At 37.9% G+C, this 25,986-nt stretch overlaps 1 protein-coding gene across 2 annotated transcripts in view; it reads left to right on the top strand.

Moving 5' to 3' along the window:
• The window catches only part of CDIN1 (CDAN1 interacting nuclease 1), a 255,301-nt gene that overhangs the window by 40,855 nt on the left and 188,460 nt on the right, over positions 1-25,986 (top strand). Inside the window, exons 2-5 of one of the 2 annotated variants that reach the window (XM_054972153.1) lie at positions 14,344-14,389; positions 15,203-15,267; positions 23,205-23,265; positions 25,886-25,930. In XM_054972153.1, coding sequence (XP_054828128.1) covers positions 14,344-14,389; positions 15,203-15,267; positions 23,205-23,265; positions 25,886-25,930 — 217 coding nt within the window. The remainder of the gene's footprint in view (positions 1-14,343; positions 14,390-15,202; positions 15,268-23,204; positions 23,266-25,885; positions 25,931-25,986) is intronic. The other variant, XM_054972154.1, reaches the window with a different exon arrangement.

The raw sequence follows: 25,986 nt of genomic DNA on the forward strand, positions 1-25,986 counted from the left end.
GGCGTTTTAAGTATAAAAAGTTTGCAGCTCTTCTGAGGGACCATGGAATAAAGTACAAATGGTTATTCCCGGAAGGAATATGGTTTAGATATAAAGATCAGGCCTATAAGATACTATCAGAAGATCAACTAAAGGATTTTGAGGATAAAAACCCGGAATTCTGCTGCACCGAGAACGAAGAAAAGGAGAAGCCGGAGGGGGGGGAGGAGGAGGAGAGCACCGCAACAGCGGTTGCACAGAGAGAATTGCGTCCGGGACCTAGAAGGGGGAGGAAAGTTTAATCAGAATTTGAAATGCTTATTCTCTGTATGATTAACCACTCCATCATTACTCCATCATTACATGGAGCTATTTTTGTATTATGACAGTATGAAGGGAAAACATTGAAGTGTAGTGTTTAGTGTTTGTAGGTCATCCCCCCCCCTCTTCCTTTTCCATCCCCCTTTGTCCTTTCCCTTTCCCCTTTTCTTGTGAGAGTCTTGTGTAGTGCTGTGTAGTGTTTTGTAGTTTGAAAAATAAAAAAAAAAATTATAAAAAAAAAATCCATTGGACACAAACAGCACAAAAAGTATTCGTAAAATAGAAGCAGATCATTAAAAGCTGATAAGATAAACCCCCTAACTAAAAGATGGGGATAAAAGGGTGTGTTTTGGCTCGACACCTTAAAAAATGTAAAGTAGGTACCAGGCGAACTTCAAGTGAGAGAGAGCCTTCCAGAGATGAGGTGCCACCACAGAAAATGTCCCGTCTATATTCACCACTTGCCCAACCTCTGAAGGCAAGGGCATAGAGAACAGAGCTCGAGAGGCAGATTTTAAGTGACAGGCTTGATAGTACAGGAGGAGATGGTCCTTCAGGTACCCTGGCCTGCAAATGGGTGAAATCAGTGGCTGCCTGGTCCCCACCTTGTTGAAAGGCGGGCCTGAAGAAGTCAGGAAAGCTGCTACTCTCCTGACTTTAAGCAAACTGCAAAACTGAATTATTCAGGAGGGCTTTTTTACACAGATAATAAGGCTGTGCTGTAAGCAAATAGTTCAGAGAGATGATTTGATAAAGGAAATAGTTCACAGAGATGCTTTGATAAAAGGATAGAGACTTGAACAATACTGCTGGGTACTTTCAGTTGCTGTAAGTATGTTCCTGCTAAGTAGTTTCCATGGTGATTAATATGTCATGTCAAATTGCTTGTTTGTTTCAGTTCTGGCAATCTATACACTATTGTGTTCTCTCTTTCAAATTAGCCCCTTAGTCAGTCACCAAATCAAAGTTTATTTCTCTCAGTCACACAAGCCTAAAAACACATCCTACAGCTACAATCGCTCCCACTTCCTACCCCTGGCTTATATACAATCCTCAAGAAACATACACCACATATTGTATTGTTTGTTTGAATGTTCGCAGCCATTAATCTTGTTGATGTTCACTGTGGAATCCGCCTTGAGTCCCAGTAAGACAGATGGAGTGTAAACAACACCACACCACAAAACACATGCATCTTATGGCCTTAAAGGTAAGAACCAGCACTTTGAGTTGAGCCCAGAAACAGGTCTGTCTGCACAGGGGTGATACAATCCTTGTAACCAACCCCTGACAAAAGTCTGGCTACCACATTATGGGCCAATTGAAGTTCTTGAGCCATTTTCAAATGTAGAGCATGGAGCATATTACAGCAATCTAATGTGTTGATCTGCTGGACAAATGACTTCTACTGGAATCTTTAATACTAATGCTACTGTGTTTACTACACTATTAGCAAGTAGGTCCCAGTGATTTTAATAGAACTTGAACTGGTTCTTCTTCCAAACTGTTTACAAGTATTTTGTTTTTGTTTGTTTGTGTAATTTATAGTCCACCTTTCTCTCTAGACTCAAAGTGCATTACATAGTGTAAGATTAAAGGTCAAAGTAGTCCCCTGTGCAAGCACCGAGTCATTACTGACCCATGGGTGGATGTCACATCACGTTTTCTTGGCAGACTTTTTGTTACGGGATGGTTTGCCATTGCATTCCCTAGTCATCTACACTTTACCTCCAGGAAACTGAGTACTCATTTTACCAACCTCGGAAGGATGCAAGGCTTCCACCAGGATCGAACTCAGGTCGACTCGTGAACAGAGCTTGAACTGCAGTACCACAGCTTGCCGCTCTGTGCCACGGGGCTCTATAAGTGTAAGATAAGTACAGTCAATATCAAGGACATTTGAATAAACAATGTCATAAGGTATATAAATGCAAATTTGTGAAGACATAACATCAGCAAAAATCCAATAGGGAGTTCAAGAAATGCTGAAACAGAGCATAAACAATTCTAAGACACGTTAAACAACATAGAACTACCCAGTAGGATTATACTTAAAGCAAAAGATAGGACATAGTATAGCACATAGCAGTGAAGTCTATGGCCTCTTTAGCAAAGTATCTCTTTGAGATCACTTCCTTACAGTACAGCCCTTATATCTGAATAAAAAGCCTCCTTGAATAATTCAGTTTTGCACTGTTTGTGGAAAGCTGGTAGGGTGGGGTCTTTCTTGACCTCTTCAGGTAGGCTGTTCCATAGGGTGAGGGACACCACAGAGAACGTATTGCCTGCATATTGTATTTTGCCTGCATATTTTGCCTGTATAGATATTTTTAACCCAGTATAAAGAATGTTCAGCAGCCTTTAAATTTCATTGTATGTTACAGTGCAACAACATAGACAAATTGATATTCTAGACTTGGGTGCCCTTTAGCTTTCCCTCACTGATGGCCCATCTTCTCTGATTAAAGCTGAAATCCTTTGCATATGTACCAAGGAGTATAAACATGCATGCATCAGACTACCTCTCTCTTTAAAAGAATAGGTCAGGATGCATATTGTTAAGTACTGATTAAATTTTTAGTGCTAAACTAAGAGCTTAGTCTTGTGTATCACTGAATACTAAGTGCAAGTAAAATACTACCAGACATGCAGTCGTTTGTTATGTTTAGTGTATGAAGCAATAGCTGTGTAAACCATAACCTTGTAATTTTGCAAGTTCCACTTTATCATGTAGCTGTAAAAAGTAATCAAAATAAATCATGGATGAAGAAATATTTTCTGGTGCCTTTTGTGTTTTTTCAGGAGTGGCACCTGATCCATGAAATTTTAGTAAGCATATTAAATAATACAATATGATGTGTAACGTGTCATCTCTGATAAATTATTTTTTGCAGAGCATTTATAGAACTTCCATAGAATGTTTGTAGCTTAATGACTATAAATTGTTAATCCTTTGTACCTGTTTTTTTAAGGAGGATTATTTCAATAGTATCTCCCCCCTCCCTCAATAATAGGCAGATATAAGAAAGGTGTAGGTCATCCCTGAGATGCTTTGACATTGATTCAAGGTTCCTCAGCTGTGCAGTGTACATAACACATATGTTGGAGAGTCATCTGTCAGCTATGCCCCTCCTATGGAGTTAAAGTTCTAAAGGGAAAAGAATTCGACACAGTGCTGTCAGTGTTACATTTTCACAATGGAAGAGCATGCAAATATTGAGCCTCTTGCTTAGCGGTGGTGCCCAGTCTAATGTCTGTCCTAGTTAGAATAAAAAAAAAATAGTGGGTGCATCTAGGGCTCTTAGATCTGACAAAGGTCATGCTATGCTGGGCATTTGAATTGGAAATTGTCTGGACTTAGATTTTATAAAGCTCCCACTGTTGTCGGGAAAAATTTCAGCAGGGTTTTGTCTCTGGAGAGGCCTCTTAGGCCCTTTTCTGTCCTATGAATGAATTTAGATGTGAGGGCTTCTCCAGCCTTAAAACTGTTAAATTCATTTTGCATACATCCCCAGAGAGAAAAACTGGCAGATGCTTTTGTCTTGGAAGTGTTTAAAAGAAAACTGCAGAACAGGAACAAGAGAGAGAAGGGGCCCCGTGCGGAGTCCCAGAACACTTTGGAAATGGCCAATATGCAGTTTTCATCAGTGCTAAGGCGGGGCGCAATATGGTGCCTGTAGCTCACTAGGGAATATGAATGTTGATTAAGCATACTCCCAGGCTTTGAAATTCTGAAAGCAGTGTCAGAATAATGGATGTTGAGCAAATGTCAAGCATTTGTTAATTTCTCTGTTATTTGGAGTTTATCTACCATGATCAATCAAATAAACTAGTGCTTCTCTGTTGTGGCATGTGTCATTGATATGGTGATTAGGTGGCTAGAGAGGCCTTCTGCTCCCCCCACCCCAGGTAATAGATTACAGATAAACAGTTATATTTTTTCCCATAGTTATTTGATTGATTAGGGTTGTTTAACAAACTTTTTTTAAAAAAATGACGTGTGATTCACCACAATGGTAATTTATGTATAGAATAGCCTCACAATATTATACTAATAAGTCTCCACATCATAGTTTTTCTACAAAAAAAATGAGAAATTATGTATTTCTTATAAGCAATGAACAGTTATCATCAGTAAAGTATTTCCCTATTAATTTAATTATGAGCTGTTTAAAAATGGCTTAAAGACTCCCAGGATCTTCAGGCTTGTAGGCTGGTCATTACTTTCCCATTAATGATTTTAGGACTGATGATCCAATTTTTAAAAATTTAAAGTGTAATCTAACTTTACCATGGCTATCTATTTCTGTTTTTTTTTAAAAAAATGAGCTTTCTTTCATAGGAGCAAACCACAGGTGTGCATGCTTGACAGAATCTGCAGGGATGGAGAGATTTAGACCCTTGGCCATTCATGTGTTGGTCATATATATGCCAGGCCATTTTTGTGGTTCTCTCTGTACCAATGTCTGATTTCCAAGTAGAGTTGGAAATGTTCTTGACTTATCGGTGCACTATGACCATAACAGGGGATGCTTGAAATTCTAAAGTTGGGATGGCCAGTTGTCAGAATTAGGACTCTTGTACCTTTAATATTTGTGAGAATAAGGGAATGTTTGGCAAGTATAGCTTTTCAAACCCATGCTATGTTATGAAATGACAAAGTGTACCTGATGAAATTTCCTGAAAGTATGTATTTATGTAACATGTAGCAAATTAAATATTTATTTTTAAGTTTTGTTTGGAATGTTCAGTGAACTTTGCCATTTTCTGCAGATAACTCTAGTGAAACGTTGTGGAATAAACTGTATATAATTAGAAACTGTGGGCCTCTTTGGCTGTTTGATTTATACAGTGAATATAACTATGAAGCACCATGTGCATTTAACTTGTGAGGCATACAAATTCTAAAGACAGTAGCTGCATGAGGCCAATTTCATTAACAGTAATCAACATAACGAAAGCTACCTGGCTGTTTTTTATAATTAATTGCTTGTACATAACACACTCAATTTACAGTTTTCTAAATTTGATTATATTGGCTTTAAGCAAGTGGAGTCAGTATGTGTGGGTGATCTTTTCCAGCTTCTTAATTTGTGATAAGTGTAATATACTCAGATGCAATTGAAAGATCCTGATGTAATAGTAAAGGTTTCACTTATATTGTTTTATTCATTTCAAATGTGTTAATTCATAGTTAATTCATAATTTTTATTTATGAAAATAAATCAGAAATGACCACATACCAATTTTTCAAACACAATTATCAATGTTAATAATACCTTTTAATGCATTGTTTCATATAGTAACGGTTAACCACATGGCTTTTGGGGGGTTGAAGAAAGCCTAGCTATGTCCAACAAATATGGTCTACAAAGTCTGTTTTGATATCACCAAACCTTTTATTAGTGATATCAAAAATGTCCACTTACATTGCATGATTTTACTTGCAAAACTTGCAGCAGCACTAGTAGACTAACTTTTAAGTAATCCAGTATGCCCCATCCAAAAACTACGTTGCTGATATAATACAATTTAGAGTTATTTAATATGACTATATATGCATTGTAGAACATTGTTTACTTGGAACATTACATAGTATGTGGAGTTATCTTGAAATACATTCAACAATATAAAACACTGAAACAAAATTCTTCAGGAAGAACTGAGACATAGTTTCAGAGGACCTTGTTAAATTTTTTTAAACGAAAAATCATTTGAACACTATCATGTTCTGGCAATTTTCCTCTGTCTTCTGCTAGAACATATTGGCCAACCAGGTCAGACATTATTAAAGTTCAAGTGGCCCAGTGGGAAAAGTAATGGCCTTGTGCTCCTATGAATTTTAAATGTTGCCATTTCTGTGTATTGCACCATCATCTGTTCTCAAACGTCACTAAATTGTATAGAAGTTGTTAGAGCAAGTTGAGTGTCAAGGTCAAAGGAATGACAACTTTTCTCAGGGTTTTTTTCCCCAGAGTTTTATTATAAAGCTATGCTTATATCGAGATCTCTAAATGATATTTGTCACATATATGTTCTTCTAGTTTTATTGAACTGTGCAAGTATCAAGTATCGTTATAGTGGATTCTATATGTTTGGCTTATATCTATTTGCAATGTAATAAATATGCAACTAACAAGATTTTTTTATCATAATGCTTCTTCATAGGTAAATTTTGTTACATCTTAATTTTTGCATCTTAATTAGTGTTAACCCTAGAAAGCCAATTATGATGGGAGGTGGCTATTGAGAAATTCCTGAAGAGCCCGTTTTCTAGATCCATTTCAACTGGTCTGGTCAGGCTGGAATTCTACAGTGCTAGAGAGGTCATGATGTTTATCTGCTTGTCAGGAGCTGGGCTCTCTACCTTCCCTTGGCTTCACTGCTATCTTCTCCATATAGCTGATCAGATGGATATGATGACCAACAAGGATTGAGCCTCCATTGTGATTGCTGAAGATGTTGTAGGGCTCTGCCAAGATTTGTATTTTTCAGCAGACAGGCTAAGGCAGAACTAGATGGTGCCAGTATGGGTACTAGTAGCAGTCAAGGTCCCATAAGATGTGGGAGATTCACAGATCAGGGCTGGGATAGCAGGAATTTTTGGGTCTGCTGGGAGCAATATAAGCTTCTATGGAAGGAGGGCAGAGAAGAAGACATTGGGCTGGCACCTCTCCTATGGCTGCAGGACAGAGAGGAGGTAGTGGCAGCAGCCCAAAGGAACATGGAGAACCTGGCTGAGACAGAACCCCTGCATCCATAGCAGAAGCTTCTTGGGGTGACTGAGGGTGAGAATTCCCTGAAGCAGCAGCTGAGGCAAGCCTGCCCCAAACCTCTTACAGTGTTACTAGGGATGGAGGGAGGGAGGAGGCCCTGTTGATTCTTTGAGATTTCTCAGTGATTTTTGATGTTATTACCCAAACCTTTTGAACTATTTATTTTAATTTAAAATAAGCAATTGTACTGTGCCTAAACCAAAGGACTAAAGGTGGCTCAAAACATAAATTAAATAAAACATTATAGCAATACCACTAAAAATATCCAGAAAATAAATATATATACACAAAATAAGAAGTCCAATGCACACACAAGCATTTCTCTCAGAAACAATACAGCCAGTGTTCTTAAAAGCAGTTATTAACAAAAAGTTTTTGAAAAATAAATGTCTTACATGTCCACCTAAAAGAAACCAAAGATGAAACCTGCTAGATGACCTCAGGCAGGGAATTCCAAAGAGTGCTACCCAAGTCAAAGGTTATATATGAACATTAACTAGTTTGGGTTCTCGGCCATGCTAGTTAATATTTATATATGTACAATTCCTGCAGAACATCACAGTTCAGAGGCATCTATGATAACCACTTCTTGGGTTCTAACAGAGAGGAAAGGTTGAAATCAATACAGTACTACACCAGTTACCTCTGTACTTTTTTTCTACTTGATGTAGCCAGATACTAGGTTCAGCATTAATCAAAAATGGTAAAAATCAGTGATGAAATTCCCTTATCCAACTGTAAATGGAGCTCATCCACTTGTGCTATTAAGGCTTTCTCAACCCCAAAACAAGGCCTGACTGAAATTGGTCAAGTGTAAATTGTTCAGGTATGCTTGAAGTTGCTGTGTTACCACCTGCACCAAAAGACAAATTTGACTGGCCTGTTCTTGACCAAATCATCCTTGGGCAAAGAAGACTTCTTTTGCAAAGATTTTATAATCTTCTTATTAAAAGGTTTATAGACCTCACCTTCAGTCAAATAAGTATTTATAATCCATATTGAAGGTACTCTGGTCTTATCTCAGCACTGTTTAAATATCCAGAAAGTCGAAGGGTCAATTTTGCTATGGCTGGCTATCACAAACTAAGGACTTTGTCTTCAGCCATGAGGGAAATGTTGCATAGTTATCAAAATGAAAATAGCAGATTTCACGCACCAAAAGCATATATAACCAAAAGCATGTAGATAAAACATATCCCTAACTTCCTTAAGCAAGTTATCTGGAAAAGGTAGTAGTACAGTAGTAGTGGAGAAACACTCTTTACTATGCTCAGCAACACATAGGCCTTCAAATGCTCGCTGTATTAGGCTGTGATTCAGTACCCTTTCTCCATCAATGATCTATTTGTTTTCCATCCTGCTTTAATGGCCGCAGCTCTGGCATAAACCAATAGATGGTTTCTATTTAAGAAGAGGATGCCAGGGAGAAACTATCCGGAATTCTAGAGAGTTCATTGTCCCAGGACCCTACAGAGTAGAGACTTCCTAAAACTCTCAGAGCAATCAGGAAGTCTTCCTCTCCTGGGGGGGCGGGGTTGCAGGGCCAGAGCTACCCATTTCTTCAGTATTGATATCTTCCCGAACTGTTCCTTTCTCAACTCCAAGAAGAAACTACCACAACTGGTGTGAATCTGGTGGAGTGGGACTTACTCATTCAACTCATATTGAAGCCCCAAGTTATTATGCTTCTTCTTTTTTTTAAGTTTTATTTTTTTGGGTAGGTTAGCATATACATCCAATATAAAAACATTAATTATTCATCCCCCGACTAGTGTATACCCCCACCCCTCCCTCCCCCCTTTTATTTTGACTTCCAACAGCGCTAGAACCATTCTATCCCTGATCATTACATCTAATTTACATCTTATCTTTTTGATTACAGGTAAAGTCACTTAATATCTATCTTTCAGTAGTTATCAAAGATTACTAATTTCCCTTTTACATCCCATTCATTTTTAAGTAATTTTCTGCCAGTCTTCTTGAAATTCTTTTGAATTTTGTTCTCTCAGTTTTCTCGTCCTTTTATCCATCTCCGCCATGTATAACAGTTTTTGAATCCATTCTTCAATTTCCGGTATCTTCTCTTGTTTCCAGTATTTTGCATATAGCAACCTTGCTGCCACAATCATATAAAATAACAATGTTCTATCTCTAACATTAATCTTTTCCATATTTAATCCTAACAGTAACAGTTCCGGACTTTTACTCAAGTTAACCTTCAAAATTTGCACTGTTTTTTTGTCATGAATCTTAGCCCAAAAGGATTTAGCTTTTTCACATAACCACCACATATGGTAAAAGGAGTCTTCTTGTTGTTTACATTTCCAGCACTTATTTGACATACCTTTACTCATATTAGCCAACTTTTTTGGTGTCAAGTACCATCTATACAACATTTTGTAACAGTTTTCTCTTATGTTGACACATGTTGATATTTTAAACGTATTTTTCCACAAATATTCCCAAGCCTCCATCGTTATTTCTCTATTAAAATGTATTGCCTATTTTACCATCTGCATCTTAACTACTTCATCTTCTGTGTCCCATTTCAATAACAATTTATATACCTTAGAGATCATCTTTGGTCCCTCTTTTAGCAACAACTCCTCTAGTTCTGAATTCTTTTCCCTAAACCCCACCTTCCTTTTATCAACTTCATATATATCATTAATTTGTCTATATTGTAGCCACCCATACTCAAATGGTAGATCTTTTTGACTCTTCAATTTATAGACATTTCCTTCCGCCATCAATAATTCTTTATATGTTAACCATTCTTCTCCATTATATTCTGAACGTGGGCTTATCGCTTCTGCTGGGACAATCCGCAATGGTCTTTTCTCCCCTACATTTTTTTAATATTTTTGCCAAATCTTAAATATATTCCCTCTTACATAATGGTGCTGGAACATACCATCCATTTTATGCTTTTCATACCATAAATACGCATGCCATCCAAATACATTATTGAAACCCTCTAAAGCTAGCATTTTTTGATTAGCTAAGTTCACCCATTCCTTCATCCATGTTAAACATACTGCATCGTGATATAGCTTTAAATTTGGTAATTGTAAACCACCCCTTTCTTTTGCGTCACACAGTACTTTTATCTTTACTCTCGGTTTTTTCCCCGCCCAGACAAAGTCCGATATTTTCTTTTGCCACTTATCAAATTGTTTTTTTCCCTTAACAATTGGGATAGTTTGTAATAGGAACATCACTCTAGGTAACACATTCATCTTAACAACTGATATTCGTCCCATCAGTGATAGATTCAGTCCATTCCACTTCACCATATCTTTTTCCAGTTGCATCCACAATTTTTCATAATTATTTTTATATAAATCAATGTTCTTCATTGTAATGTCTATGCCCAAATATTTGATTTTATGAACCACCTCACACTTTATAATGTCCATTAATTCTTCCTGTCTCTTCTTGGTCATATTTTTACATAGTAATTTTGACTTTGATTTATTAATATAAAAACCTGCCAATTCTCCAAATTCTTTAATTTTCCCTAATAAAATTGGCAACGCCATGTTATTATGCTTCTGAGGGCTGAGAGGTGGGAGATAAAGTGAGAGTCTACAGTGCAAGGATGAAACTTCTCTTTTTCCTCTGCTGATGGAAGTTCTATCATTACACTGGAAGAAACCCACAGCTTGCAGTTACTTCAGCAATGCTGTGCAAAATCGCTGAACAATGTACTCTGCCAAAACGTAATGTTTATTTTCTTGCTCAAAAAGCAAATTGGTAGAACACATTTCATGATTTTCATGATGCTGAGCAATTCTGCGATAATGGTAATTATTTTGGTACAATATTTATGAAACAAATCTATTTGTTAGATTTCTAATGATACAGTGTTAAGTAGAGATGGGCACAAAATGAACTACGGAACAAAATTCCGTATGGAACGTCTGGTTCGTAGTCAAAGAACCATGCATTCTGTGGGACCAGGTTTTTCCGAACCAAACAAACTTTTCTTACCGTTCAGTTGCCAGTTCGGACACTTTGGGCACCAAATACTCCCTCCTCCAGGCAATGGTAGCAGTCTTTAGCTTGCCCCCAATCTGAGGCCTCCAGGCTTGATTGGCAGCGATCCCTGCCAACTAGAGAGCTCCCACTCCAGCCTATCCAGCCAGGAAAAAGGGGGAGGCAGTTGAGGAGATGGGCCTTCAGCAGCCATGGTAACACCAATCTCTTCCTTCCAAAGCCATGTTAGGCAGGTTTTTCTGCCAACCAGAGTGCTCCTTTTTCCATAAATAGGGGAAGCCGTGTGATTCCTGGTTTCAGTTTCTCTAGAGTGGGAGAGGGAGGAGAGCTTGGCTGGCTGGCTGGCTGGCTGGCTGGCTGTGGGGTTGGGGTTGGGGTTGGGGTTGGGGTTGGGGTTGGGGTTGGGGTTGGGGTTGGGGTTGGAACTTGGATCTTTGGCTTGCACTTCTGGCTACTGGAAAAAGGGCTGAAAAGCCTCTTTTCTTTTTTCTTGCTTTCTGGTTTTTCTTACTGACTTGGGGACTGGGTAGGTGTTTGGGGAAAGGGTACTTTTTTCCCTTCTCCCCCCCCCCCCGCATCCTAGTCTTCTCCCCTGAACCCTGAACAAATGAGGTGTGGCAATGTGAAAACCTAAGAACAAAACAAAACCCTTTTAAGGCCCCATATTATTTCTCTGTATGCACATTTTGTATTAGTCTGCAGCATCATAAAAGAGTTACTGTAACAACAACTCAGTTTGCAACACTGAAGTGAAATGTTCTGGTGCAAAAGACAGAGTATATATAGCCTGCGTGTTTGTGTAGAAAGTCTTAGTGCTGTCATGGTGAATTCCAGCCTCACTTCAAATTTCTGTATGATATGCAAGGACTTAAGAGGACTTGCAAAGGAAAGGAAATCTGATTTTCCCACCTCACTCCCACTCTCTACTTTCTCCCTTTGCTACCCCCCTATCCCCACCCTTCCATACTTACTGTGACTTCTGCTTTTTCCAGCCTAGCCTAGCTGTTTCCCTACCACCACCGCCACCCCTGGATTTTAGATACTCTTTCCCCTGCAGCCGTCTTTCTGGTTCGTCTCTGCTTCTCTCCATCCCTCCCATCTGTTTCTAACTATGTCCCCCTCCCCAGTTCTTGGTTGCAGCATCCCTCCTTCCTTCAGTATCTGCTTCCTTCCCTCTCCTGTACCCACCTCCTGCTTTCCCTCTTACACCTCCTAGTAGTGGCCATGCAACAACAGGTAACTTTTTTGGGTTGGTATGCAATCTAAAATGCCTCCTGAAAGCTGGGGTCTTTTTCAATATCTGCCCATCCATAGGAATCACTGTTGTTATTTTAGGGAGATCTGCCCCCATACAAATTAACAAATTAGAATTTTTGCAAACCTGACAAAAAATCCAGTTTTGCAAAATTCTGTATTCTAGTCCTTGCGGGAAGGATGGGTTAGAAATGTGATGATGATGATGAGAGGAATTTTTTTATATTGAAATGGGGAAGATATACCCTTACTCAATTGGATATGCATATATAGAAATACTTTCTTATATTCTGCAGATTGTGCACTTGGAGATAACAGATATCATCCCTTTATGAGCTGATATTTAAATATCATACATAACTTGATCTTGTACTTTACTTGATACTTTGAGTGAGTCCCTATGTGCAGGTTACTTTCAGAAAAAACAGGTCTTTAGCCCAATTTATGTTGTTTATTTAAAACGTATCCTACGCTCTCTGCTCAAAAATATCCCACAATGGCTTGCAATACAGTCATTAAGCCAACAGTTTATCAATAAAAATAATTCATTTCGTTTACTTCTCACTACTTTTCTCATTGAGACTCAAGGCAATTACAGAATAAAGAAAGAGAAATGCAGCAGACGCATACAGAGCAACCACAGCACCATCCATATCATAAATCGGAACTGTAAAATTAAAGAATAATGCCTGGAGCTATACTCTTGAAGGAAACCTGGTTGATGCTTATAGAAAGCCACAGATGAGCTTGGTTTGGCCACAGTGTTGAACACCCAGTACTGTAATGGTGGTGCAGTGAAAAAGCCTGGCAGGAGAGGGGAAGATTCTATTGACTACTTTGGACGGGTTTTTTTACGCTACTCTGCATACGTTGGTCATGCAGAATTGAATCTTTAGCCATTAGATAAGGACTCAGTCTGAATTCATGTGCAACTCAAATTTTATCAGAATATATTCTGGGAATTAAACAACTTGGATTTGGCAGCCCTAGATATGATGGAGGAATACCATCTGTGTGCAGATTCTGGACACTGGAATTGTTTATTCTAAGGCTGAGATGCTATATTTGTAAAGTAAAAAAAAGTTAATTGTTCATTGTACTTTCTGTACTATAGAATCAATGTATTGAAACTACTTTGTTCAAGTTGCATCTGCAAGTAAAATATATCAGAAGTAATTAACTGTGTTCAAGATGTGATGAGGTAGAAAGATCCACAGAGGACAATTGAAACCAGTAGCAGTGTGGTATTGATTGCTTTTTTGAGTTGGGGGTGGGAATCTTGTCCTGTTTCTAAACGTTAACTATTCAGAGGAAAAATTCTCTCTTGGGGAGAATGTTTTCCAGGTTGCTTCATTGCCAGGTGTTTGACATTGAGTGGAGCTTTAAATGAATGAAGCTTATGGCAGCCTTTGGAAATGGCCGACTCCAGGGAATCTCAGCTTCCTGCTGTGAAAGTTTCTATTTTCAAAGCACATCAGTTTTAGGGGGAATGTTGCAGTAGTCCCATATGCTGTTTCTGACAGAGAGCTAAGTTTCTCCCCTGAATATGAGACAGCTACTGAAGAGGTTCCCTTGCTGCTAACAAAATGCTTTTCAATATGTTGCCAATGAGCAATTGGTATGTTTCCAACAGCTCATGGAATTTAGTTCCATCAATTATTAATGGAAATCTGCTTTGTTTTCCTTCCCTTGCACTGTCTCCCAACTTCGACACATAACTTTGTGGGATCTGAAGCTGGATTTGAATCACCAAAGCAACATGCCAGTTTGCTGTGAAAGTCTTGCTACATTTCCCCCCTTTTTTCCTTCCTCATAAACTCTTTTTCTCACTCTCTCCTTGACCTAGCAGTAGGAAGTCTTTGTCTGAGGTGTTCATCTGGAACAACTTTTCCACACTTGTTTTCATGTTCTGTTAGATTGCAGGGCAGCAGGCCTACCTTTGAAGCTCCTTTCTCTTTTGTTTCTTTGCAGTGCACTCCAGTAATTAACTTTGTCCTCCTTTTATTTGTTCCAGTCAATCGCAGTCCACTCTGCTGAGCATCTTCTCCCAGGAGTACCAGGTTAGAAGTTTTCTCCTTTGTGAGGGTTGACAGGTGCCTAATTGAATGATGAATGTCCCTTTATTTCTTTGTAATTGAACTGCCAGCTTTCTGATTGGTTTGGAGGATGTTCCCCTTTCCACATCAAGCACCGCCTGAGTCTCAGTGGATGGCTGCCAAGCCTACCCATCCATCTGTCTAATAACATCTAGCCTTTGCTTATTTGGTGGACCTGTAATAAATTATGCTAAACCATTATTATTCTGACAATAATAATTTCCCTGTGTTGCGTGGTTCCATGTGCTAAATGTTTGCTGACTTGCACTGTCAGTGCTGCTTTCCATGGCTGACAGAGATGATGATAAATGACCATTGCCGGAGTGGCAGAAGGCAAGAGAGGCAGAAAATGGAGTCATTTATCATGAGATGACAGGTGTCAGTCAAGTGGCAAGTCTCAATGGAATTACTTTTTGTAGTTTTCAAATAAGTTGTTTTTAAGCAATGTTCTTCCTGGTTAAAAATGCCAATTGAATTGTAAAACCAGAGTGCAGAGGACTTGGATGGAATTGATTTGAGGGGAAATTAATATAAAGGTTGAAAGAAAGTACAAGTTTTTCTCTGCCCTCTGCAACCCTTAGCAAACTTATTTAGATTCAATTACTATGACCTTAGTGCCTTTTACATATATGGCGTGTTGCAGTACAGTCAGATGTTTCATTCCATGCATAAATGAAAAATAATTTCTTGGTGCTGTCTAAGATTTGAAGTTTATTCCAGGTACTCATAATTTGTGTTGGATTTCTGTTTGATGTATTATAAACTCTTTTTTTTCAGAAACAAATCAAAAGAACACATGCCAAACATCATAGTCCAGAGGCAACTGATGCTTATTATCAAAGGTACAACTTACCTACTTCATTATAGAGTGGAATGCTGATTTTAATCTAAAGTATTTCACTTTGTGCACATCTCATGTTCTGTATTTTTTAAAGATAATGCTCACTAATGATTCATATCTACATAGAGTTACCATTTTAGTTCTACTAGTGTGTTTTCCAGGATAAATATCATTCTGCTAAGATAATACCTATAGGCTACAATCCAGTGCATGACTATGCACATTTTAATCCTTTTGAAATAATGATGATAGTTTCAGATGGGTAGCTGTGCAGTAGACAAGTAAGATTTGAGTCCAACAGTACCTTAAAGACCAACAAGATTTCCCAAGGTATATGGTTTTGAGAATTAAGCTCCCAAGGGGAGCAAGGAATCTTTCTCCTTTGAAACCAGTAAATTTAAGTTTTATTTTCTATGCCGAATTTTGGTTCCAGTCTGTGGCAGTATTCTTCATTTCTTGTTCTAAAGGAGATGTTAAGAACTGCATGCTATACAAGGGTATGATTGGTGCAATTTATGTATTAACCACATTGAATGAACTTCAGTTGCAAGAAACATATTTATCATTTTAGACAGCATGGTAGGTGAAAAATAACATTTATGCATATAGGCTTTACAACTTAATTTGTATATTTTGGTCTGTGCCTGTTTTAGAAACAGTGATGTCAAAAATATCTTTGAAAAGAGGCACAAACCTTTAATATGCTATTTCATAAAACGTATATGATTATGTGCGCTTGGAGTTAATAAATTGTAATTGAAACTTGTTATAGGCTATCTGTAGCTGTATTGACATAGACATCCCAGAAACATAATTGGAGCATATTGATATCTGGTAGAAAAGTGCAATTAAAACTTTACTATATAAATTGACATCTGAACAGCCTGCATGGCAGATGAGATCATATCTGAGATTATAGGTGGCTGATATTTATGACTCTCTAGTATCCTAAAAAAGAATTTTAACAATATGAGCCAAGCTGATTGTATGAAACATACATGTATTTGTTATGCAACACCAAGTTATAACCATATGTGAGTATACTCTTCACAATACAACATATTGAAGTAGCTACTGTGATGTTTTCTTTATTGTGACAAACTTTTCTTTATTGCTTTACAAGTTTTATTATTACCATATAGCAAAAATATTTCACAGAAGTATTGAACAGAGTTAGTCAGCAGGGCATCATTCTCTTGAAGTTGCATGGGCAGTGTGAAAAAGGATTGTTCTGGATGACTGGTGTGGCCTGATTCAGATATTGGTGTGCTCTTAAGAAGCCCTTCACTTTTCTATATTCTAGCACGAGTTATATCTAAATAACGTTTTAGATTCATTACCAGGTATGGTACACAAGTAAATACTACTACAGAATCTCTAAGCCTGTATTAAAACATAATTATCCAACATTCTCACCATTAGCTAAATTAACAGAAAATCATTCCATCCATCATAACTACATAGATCATTAGAGGAGAGCAACTACATGTCCAAGAAAGTATCTTATACCAAAGAAGAGTGGGTCACAAGCAAGCTATCTCATCTAGAAAAAAGCTCACAATCAATTCAGCATCTCATATTTACAGGATTTCAGTATCATCTCCTAACAATAACTAACTGTTCTGCTTGATAAGGGCTCACATTCTTGCTTGACTAATTATCTTGTGTCTTTAAAAACCATACAAGTTATCTGTACTTGAAACATCTTCTTAATATATGAAAATTGTTAACTCATTCTTTTTCCTTTTTATCTTAACAAATTCTATGTAAAATTAGTTTCTCATATATATGAATATCTTTTTGGCCTTCAACCAGTACACCCATCCTTGACTCATATCTTTACTTCCATGAAGTTGAACATTCCTGCCGTTCTCTGCACCTGAGTCTTAACACATATTATCTATTGATATGGGTTAGACAGCTCTTCTAATCTATACAAGGCCATACAATTGTGTTACTCTTTTGTTTCATGCCCTTCTCCATGTTTTGTTTATTCTGGGCCACTAGGTGCGCTTTGTGGCATGTCTATCTGTGGGGCAGGGCTAGCCCTGTTTCTTTGAGCAAAGCCATCGTCTATGATCTTGGTCAAATCCAGCAACACTTCCCCTATATTTCTGGCTATATCCATGACAAGATGTTTCTGCCTCATACACTATAAAATAATAAATAATTTGTATTGTTTCATTCTATGTACTTATTTACTTACTTCATTTATAGTTTGCCTTTTTTGTTGAGACTCAAGATGGATTACAAAATATTTTAAACAATGATCAGGTAGCATATGACATCCAGTAAACAATGCAAAAGGGCTAGCATTACAGAATAGAAAAAGGATCAAGATGGGTAGCCTTGTTAGTCTGTCTGTAGCAGTAGAAAAGAGAAGAGTCCAGTAACACCTATAAGAGTAACAAAATTCATGGTAGGGTATGAGCTTTTGTGAGCCACAGTTCACTTCTTCAGAATCAGAAACAGTGCAAACAAACAAAAACAACCCTGTCCAGAGCATAGCATACCATACCATGATGTTACAAAGGTAGAAGATGATGCAATAAAAGCAAGGTGATACATGATGTATGCAGCATCTGTTTGTTAACAGTGTTGATTCTAGTTAATCCCATAAGAGTGATTCAAGTAAGCTTAGTGTTTGTTTTAAAACATGTTTTTAAAATTATTACTGAAAGCACCCAAATCCTTTTGATAATTATTTCAGACCCTAAATACTAGGGACATTTCTGGAAAGTTTTCAAAAGTTTAATGAACTGGCAGATTATCTGATTGGCATTGTTTTGAGTTATTTTCTTTTTAATTTATTAATAAAAAGATATACTGTAATTTGTTATTCAGGATTCATTGAAGAGTATATCTTCCATAAGCAGTGTATTGAATGTATGGCTTTTATTAAGGCTTCAGTAAAGAAGATGCAAGATTTATGTCATTTTTCTTATCAGAGTGAAATTAAGAGAATATGTTTTCATTGGGTTAACACAAGTAATCTTTATCTGTTTGTGTCATTTATTTTGTTAGCATAAATAGATAGATATAAATATATTGATACATTGTGTTACTTACAAAAATAAGCACAATTCTCATCCAAGAGGGCTCAATCTTAGAATTTCTGTTCATTCTGTTTTCATCAGTGGCGGCTGTAGTTTGTTTCCAGGATTCATTTGATTCATTATTAAATTACAAAAGCAATCCTCTTAGGTCACGTACTGACGTGTGCTGCAAGTAGAGAAGGTAGGCAAAAATGTAGTACATGTATTGAGAAGAACAGATCACTAAGCTATAGTAAAATGCATAAAATAGTCAAGGTATTTTTGGTCCCCAGTAAATTTGATAGTGACTGTTTCAACAATGGAATAATTAATTTTATAACTATGCATTCAACTATATTAGGATTTTAGTGACTGCAACCAGTCAAGTTTGTAAATATTATTTCATTTATTTTCAACTGTACTCTTCTTGTTTTAGGTCTTCCTACTGCCTTCTACTTTTCCTAGCATTATTGTCTTTTCATGATATGACCAAAATACTATAGCCTCAGTTTTGTCATTATAGCTTCTAGGGAGAATTCAGGCTTAATTTGATCTAGAACCCACTTATTGGTCTTTTTGGACCCTGTGAGGTAAGTTACACTGAAAGATAGTGTCTGGTCCAAAATCACCGACCAAGGTATTGTGGCAGAGAGGTAATTAAAATCTGCTTCTCCATGTTATATAGTCCTGCACTCTACTTACGACATGCCATGTCTCTGTTCATTTTTTTAAAAAACCCTACTTATATAGTTTGTTGCAAGTGAAGTCACAGAGCTGTACAGTATCAGCAGGGCACAGTATTCTGCTAAGGAAAATCCAGAGACATTAGCTTGATGGGACAGGTATCAGCTATGGAGTACAGATGAGTCTTTCAATTGTGTCAAATACTTTGTTTTAAAAGATTCTCTGTGTGTATGTGGTTGTGTATTGCATCTACAGATCAGCTCCCATGGTAGCTACCGATAACACTTTTTAAACGTCCATACAAATCTTGAAAAAAATATGACAACACTTTAATAAATTAAGATGGGTAGCCGTGTTAGTCTGTCTGTAGCAGTAGAAAAGAGCAAGAGTCCAGCAGCACCTATAAGACTAACAAAATTTGTGGTGGTTTTAACTTTTGTGAGCCACAGCTGAAGAAGTGTTAGTCTTATGAGTGCTACTGGGTTTTTGCTCTTTTCTACTTTAATAAATTGGTATTCGACCAGGTCTCCTTTTATGAACATTCAGTGAACATTCACATTGAGCTTTTTCAATCCAAGACAAATACTCTGTCCAGAAATTCAGGAAGACACTGGCAAATGTTGACAGTCAGCTAAATATGACAGACAGAATTTAGTTGTATGTATCCATAAAAAATAACCAATTTTTGGACATGCATGGAATTAATTTTAAAATGACACTTTTTGAATTTGAAATTGAATTTTTTGGGGGAAAAACAGACGGGGAGGAAGGTGAAAAACTGCTTCTAAGTGCAGGAAGATCTGTAGGCTGATCATCCTGCCAATTCTAGGCTATACCTGAAGACCAAGGCCCTTTTCACACTGCTTACCTGCTCCCGGGACGTTGTGAAATATCGTGCAAAAAACATGGAAGATAGCATCTTCTCGCGAGAGTTTTGCACGATGTTGTGCAAAACTCTCGCGAGAAGATGCTATCTTACGTGTTTTTTGCGCCATGTTTCGCAACATCCAGGGAGCAGGTAAGCAGTGTGAAAAGGGCCCAAGAACCCTTGCCCACAGCTTCATCTTAAGTGCCTGTGGGCAGAGGAGAAACCAGCTCAGCCAAAGTTTCCTTAACTGCTGCTAGACAGCTCGTAGAGTCTATCCCACTTTGTCCCCTACCCTGCTCCAGAGCTCTCACTCTGTTCTTGCAAGTATTCAGAGGCGATATTGTTGCTTTGTTGCCATGTGCATGATATGGCTGCACAAGAAGTTAGTCCTAACTTTAGGAATGTTGCTGACCCACAGTGTCCACAATATTACTGCAGCTGAGTCCATTCTGGTGCAGATCATCTTTGCAAGGTTCTGGTTGGGTTCCTTGTTATTCTAGATCATTGTTTCCCAACCTGTTTGCTCTGGTGACCCACAAGTCCAAATTTAAGTTGTATGGTGACCCATCCTGAGTTGGCTCAAGTGATTGAGAAAGTGTGGGGTGGGGGGTTGCGAAATAGAGGAGATGCAGGAAGATGGCAGATGTTAGCAAATAGGTATGTGGCAAGTGGCTCAGTGCCGTACATCTCCCACAGCAGGAGCCAGGCAAGAGGTTGGGCTGTTGAAAGAGCAGCTCCAAGACAGAGCCTATGCTTGCCCACACCTTTCTTTCCTTCTCTCACTTTCCCATGTACTGTATAGTTCCTTCCCACTCTACAGACTTTCCCAACTTACTGTTGTGAAATTACTAGTTGCCAGATAGCTCCCCCCTCTCATTATTGTTACAAAAGGAGAGTGTAAGGCAAGTGTCAGGTGCCAGACTGGGGTGGAGCAGGCCACATCCCCAGAGCATGAAGGGCTCAGGCATGGGGCTACTTCCAGTATCGTAGTCAAGGTCCAGTCCTAGGTAAAAAGCAGAGTCCAAAAGCTGGTGGTAGCCTGGTCCAGGGAGCAGTCCAAAATGCAGAGTCAGGAGATCCAAAGATCAGTTACTGGCAAGTTCAAGGGTTAGACGAAGGCAGAATCAGGGCATCATCCAAAGGTCACAAAAACAAGATAGGCTCTAATGCAAGAGTCAAGGTATGGTGACTTGTTGCTTCCACACCTGATGGTCTCTCTTGGCTAGGTTTTATAGCCAGGCACCAGAGGGATGGGCTTGCAGCCAGCTGCTTGGGAGTGATCCTGGGGCTACTCCTCATCGCTATCAGCCAGCAGCTGGCCAGGAGGTGTGTGCTTTGCCATCTCTCCTGCAGCCTTGCTCTTTGCCTTCATCTCTGGCCAGGTGTGGGTGATGCTGGGGGGCTAGGAACGACCAACTGGATTTCACCTGTGGCCTCAGAGCTGGAGGACGTCAGTGGCTCTTCCTCAGCTTCTGGCCATTGGTCCTGATGAGCCTGCAGCTCATCAGCTTGTGTGCTGGTTCCTGGTTTAGGGCTAGCTACCCAAGGCTCCTCTTCGTCTGAAGATTCCTGTTCTCTCGAGGAACCCTCAACACTGCTGTACCCTAACTTGCCCACGATAGCAAGAATGTGAGAAGATGGAAAGGAAAAAGAGGAGAGAAAGAGAAGGGTGCAAAGAGCAGGAGCTGCCATTAGGGATGGCTAGCCTGTAACCCACTTTTAGAGGCTTTGTGACCCACTTTTGTGTCCTGACCCACAGGTTTAGGAAAAACTGTCCTAGATCTTCTTTCATCTGAGCTATTGGTGTGTACTCATTTTTTTAGTCCAGAGCTACAAAGCAACAGCGATAGCTTTCTAAGTGCTTCCTTAGCTGGAGCACCTGCATCCTTAAAAATTATTACTGCATTTGTATATTCACAGAGGAGTTCTGTTTATCTCATCTGTTTCAGCTTTAAATATCTCAATTCAGAGGAAAGTAAAGATAGCAAAAGAGAACTTGCCCTTCACCCCACATCACACTAGGGAAGGTTGCTTTTCTTCCTACTGGCTACTGCACACACCACAGTCATGTAGATTTTCTAGTATGGTACTGGTGGGCTGTCTTACTTCTTCAGTGCCTTGAGACTCAACAAGGAAGGTAGGCAACAAATTAAGTAAATAAAAATGGTCTATATAAGCAATTGAGGCTAGGTAAGAGGGGATGCTGGTGAAGTTTTTCAATAGCTATTGACTCTTTTAATTACAAAAATCTACTTTTTCTTTGTTAACAGTACTAATAAATTAATGAGTTAAATACTCAATGATTGTTTGGCAGCATTTGATTGGATAATTGAAGAAACTTTTTCTTTTACTACTCAAGTGCCCAACGATGGGTCAGGTACAGATCAGAAACAGGCCAATCAATCAGTTGTATTCTGGCTAGTGTGAGAGCTTGAATGAGGCTTGGCTGCACCTGGAATTATCCAGTATCAGCTGGCATGTTGTCAGATAGTACATATAGATTCCAGGGAACATTATCCAAAGAACAAGGAGAGGTCAAGTTCTGCTGGATCTGGGTTCCCAGTAGAATCCCCCTGGCAAAGCTAACAAGGATTTATCCTCAGTTGTGTACCTAAATAGCAGAGCTGACCCACTGAGTGATTAAGCACCACATCTTAGCTGAGAGTTAAGACAGAGTCCTAGCTTGGATATTTCCCCTCCATCATTGATTGATGGATTCCAAATGTACTTTTGATCTTACAGTGAAGTAAGGTGCCCTGTAGGTTAGAGCAGTGTTACACCTCATCGGAGAATATGAACCTTGTCCTTGAGTACAGTGGCTTGCAGAGTGTTCTCACTTGGATGAATTTCAGACCGGCTTTGAGTTTACAAGATTTTCAGGGTCCGAAGTGTTTAGGGACTAAGACATTGTACAAATACTAATCAACAGGGGGCAAACCAGAACACTGTAATGATATAGGGGCATATGTAGTAGTCCAAGGCTAACTGTCTTTCTCTCCCTGCCACACTAATTATGCCATCATCAGACATTGTTACATAAAATCTTAAGTTATTGAAAACAGCCATCTTGTTCTCTTGTGTGCTTGACAGCCTAACTTTTAAAATATATTTTCCTTCTTTAATTTTAATAATGATGTAGAGTAGATATTTGTGACTAGGTGAGAAGCAATAGTTGAGTTTAGAGGTCATGAAATGTTTCTAAAATAGTTATATTTTTAATCAGTGTATACGTTCAGACAGTTCTTTTTTATATTTTCCCTAGTGAGAGAGAGGGCGGGGAGAGAGAGACTAAGACTTCTGTGAAGCCCTTTTCATTGAAGCTGTAATATTATTTGATTTTGCTATCCATAGGTACCTGAGTGGAGTGAGCAAAAATGCAGCTTCTCCTGTGTTGTTGGAACTGGCCAATGAGGTAATCGTTATTTAAATTATTTTTCTGGTAAGCATGAGAAGCATATCTATCGTGTCTAAAAATGCAATTAAACAAAAATGTTGTCTCAAAACAATGGTATGTTTAAAATTGTTCTGTTGTCTGTAAGCACTTATAGTAATTGGAGAAAGCCCATTTATTATTTAATCAGTTAATGCAATTAATCTTTTACCTTCCAGGCAAATGTGTACAGTTTCTTGAATTTTATTTTATTAGAAGGTTCTTTTATTTTATTTTCTTGCTTTTTTTTGAGGAACATAGGAAGACAAGGGCTTTTAAAAATGCCGATTTACTTCATCCATATGGGCATCTGAATAATTAAGAAATTTAATTTCATAGTTTGTTTTATTAAATATATTGGTAATGTAAGATTTAGAGTAAATATTAAAACTATTGTCTTCCTTTTTAGCATATAGAAGATAGCAAAACAAAACAGCTTAGTATCGATTTAACTGGCGGTTAAATGAAACATAACTTTGTTATAGCTATTTTTAAGTGCAGAAGCAAAAGTTCCTGGGTTAGGTGAGCAACAAATCTGTGGGGTGGCAGATGGGAGTTTAGCATCTCAATTAGCAGGTGGTGGTATCATGTCCATATCTTATCCAATCAGCTTGGGTATGACTAGGACTAGGGTGGTGCATGTCCAGGTAGACCACTGTGGAAACGGCTGTAACATATATAAAAAGGAGGCTCCCTTAAGGAACTCAGGGGCAGTAGGCACAACAAGCTAGTAATTGTGACAAATTGCTAACTACAGAAAAATATTTTTAAATCTCTAATACAGTTGTAATGCCACCTTACTTGATTTGTTTTGGAAATGCTTATATAACCTTTAGAACAATACAGTTCCTTCCTTCCTTCCTAATGTAGTAAAGACAGAAAATGAATGTTTGAACTAAAAATTATGTGCTTGGAGGTGCCATAGCAGCAAGTCTTACATATTACATTAAGGAGGAAGTATGGCTTTTCTGTATGCTTCTGTCTGATGTACATTGCTAAAGTCAGCAAATGAGCAATTAGCTATCCGTTTCTGAATGGTTTTAATGGCCTATGAAGTGTGTATACATTGTAATAATAGAGTTAACATATGAAAAGGATTGCTTTGTATTAGTGGCAAAGGATGTGTTTCTGACAGAAGGTTTTGAGGATATTCCATTCACTTTATTTTAAACAAAGACATCAGAACGGATTCTTTGTAAATAACATTCATAGCAGAGGAATTGTGAAGAGGAGATCCTGTTAAAGGTGCAAAAAAAATGCAGTTTTTGCATGTGCTTTTGGTTTTAGTTTTTGTCTCCCCCCATTCAGTTCCAGTTTCCTTTCAGATAATGCCCTTACATTCTGATATTAAACATGCCTTTATCCATACTGTACTTGTGCGTTGTAACAATTCATATGTTTTATTTTAAGTATGAGGATAAAAAAAGCAGTGAAGAAAAAGTTATTTTAAATAACTTATTTATCTCTAGCTGCACAGTAGCAGGTATGTATGAAAGGTAATGCTTTTAGTGACTGCTTCTGATGCATTAGGGAAATGTGGCAAATAACAAGCACAAGATTACTGCTTCCATACAATCAAGCTGCCATTTTTATATGATAGTTAATATTTAAATGGCATACTCCTGCATCTTCTGACAATTGGTGGAATGGTAATACTTTATGAGTCAATATATATTTAATCAGTGGAAACTGTAAAAATTGATGAGAAATATATAACACAGATGCATTACAGTGTGTAGTATCACTCTTAAATAAGAATAGGTCCTTATTGCTTTAAATTTTTTAAGTCTATGAAGTTATTTTAAATTTTTGTTATGTAACAGTAGACATTTCCATATTGTCTATGCAGAATGTATTTTTTAAAAAAAGCTGAAACTCTGGTGTTGATTAAGAATAATAAAATTAGCTACCCTGTTTTTACCATACAAATATTTTCAAGTGGTATTTGAAGCACTATGAATTTTACTTACATGCTAAATTCTGACATGAAGCATGATGGCCCTATTTCAGAGAAAGATGGGTACATGATTAATATGAAAATTAGGGAGATGCAAGTACCTGAACTAATAAGGTAGTCCTTATTCAGGCTGGACTACCTTCAGTAATTTCACCATTTTTCATGTGTCAGCTCTGATGTGGGTTACTGAAAATAAGCTTCTCTGTAGAAAAGCATTTTCTGCTTGGAGAATTTAAGGGCATCCAAGTACATATATATTTGGGAAAATATATGTACAAATGAGGACAGGGTGTTTTTTTCTGGTCTAGTTGCTAAATAAAATGAATTTTATATAAATTCATATGAAAACATGTCAAACAAAAATCGTTGTTATAATGCAAGTGAAATATACTTTTATTGCACATTGTTTTAAATAAATACAAGGTAGTTATAATGATTATCATTAGAAGTATCTCTTAAAGATGTTTTTTTTTTAAAAAAGTATCTCTGAGCCTTGTATAGTATAGATATTTTCTGTAGGTGAATTTTTATTTTACTTCATTTATACTTTGTCTTTCTCCTCCATGGGGACCCAAAGCAGCTCACATTGTTCTCATTTATTTTATCCTCACAACGACCCTGCGAGGAATGCTGCTCCCCCTTTAGTTTCAGTGGAATACAGCTGTGTGTTTGGAGGCTTGGACCCTACAGGTTAATATCGTCTTGATTGAAATTCAAACATTTGAGTTTAGCCTTATATTTACTGA

Source organism: Eublepharis macularius, chromosome 2, assembly GCF_028583425.1.
Source record: "Eublepharis macularius isolate TG4126 chromosome 2, MPM_Emac_v1.0, whole genome shotgun sequence".
NCBI lineage: Eukaryota > Metazoa > Chordata > Lepidosauria > Squamata > Eublepharidae > Eublepharis > Eublepharis macularius.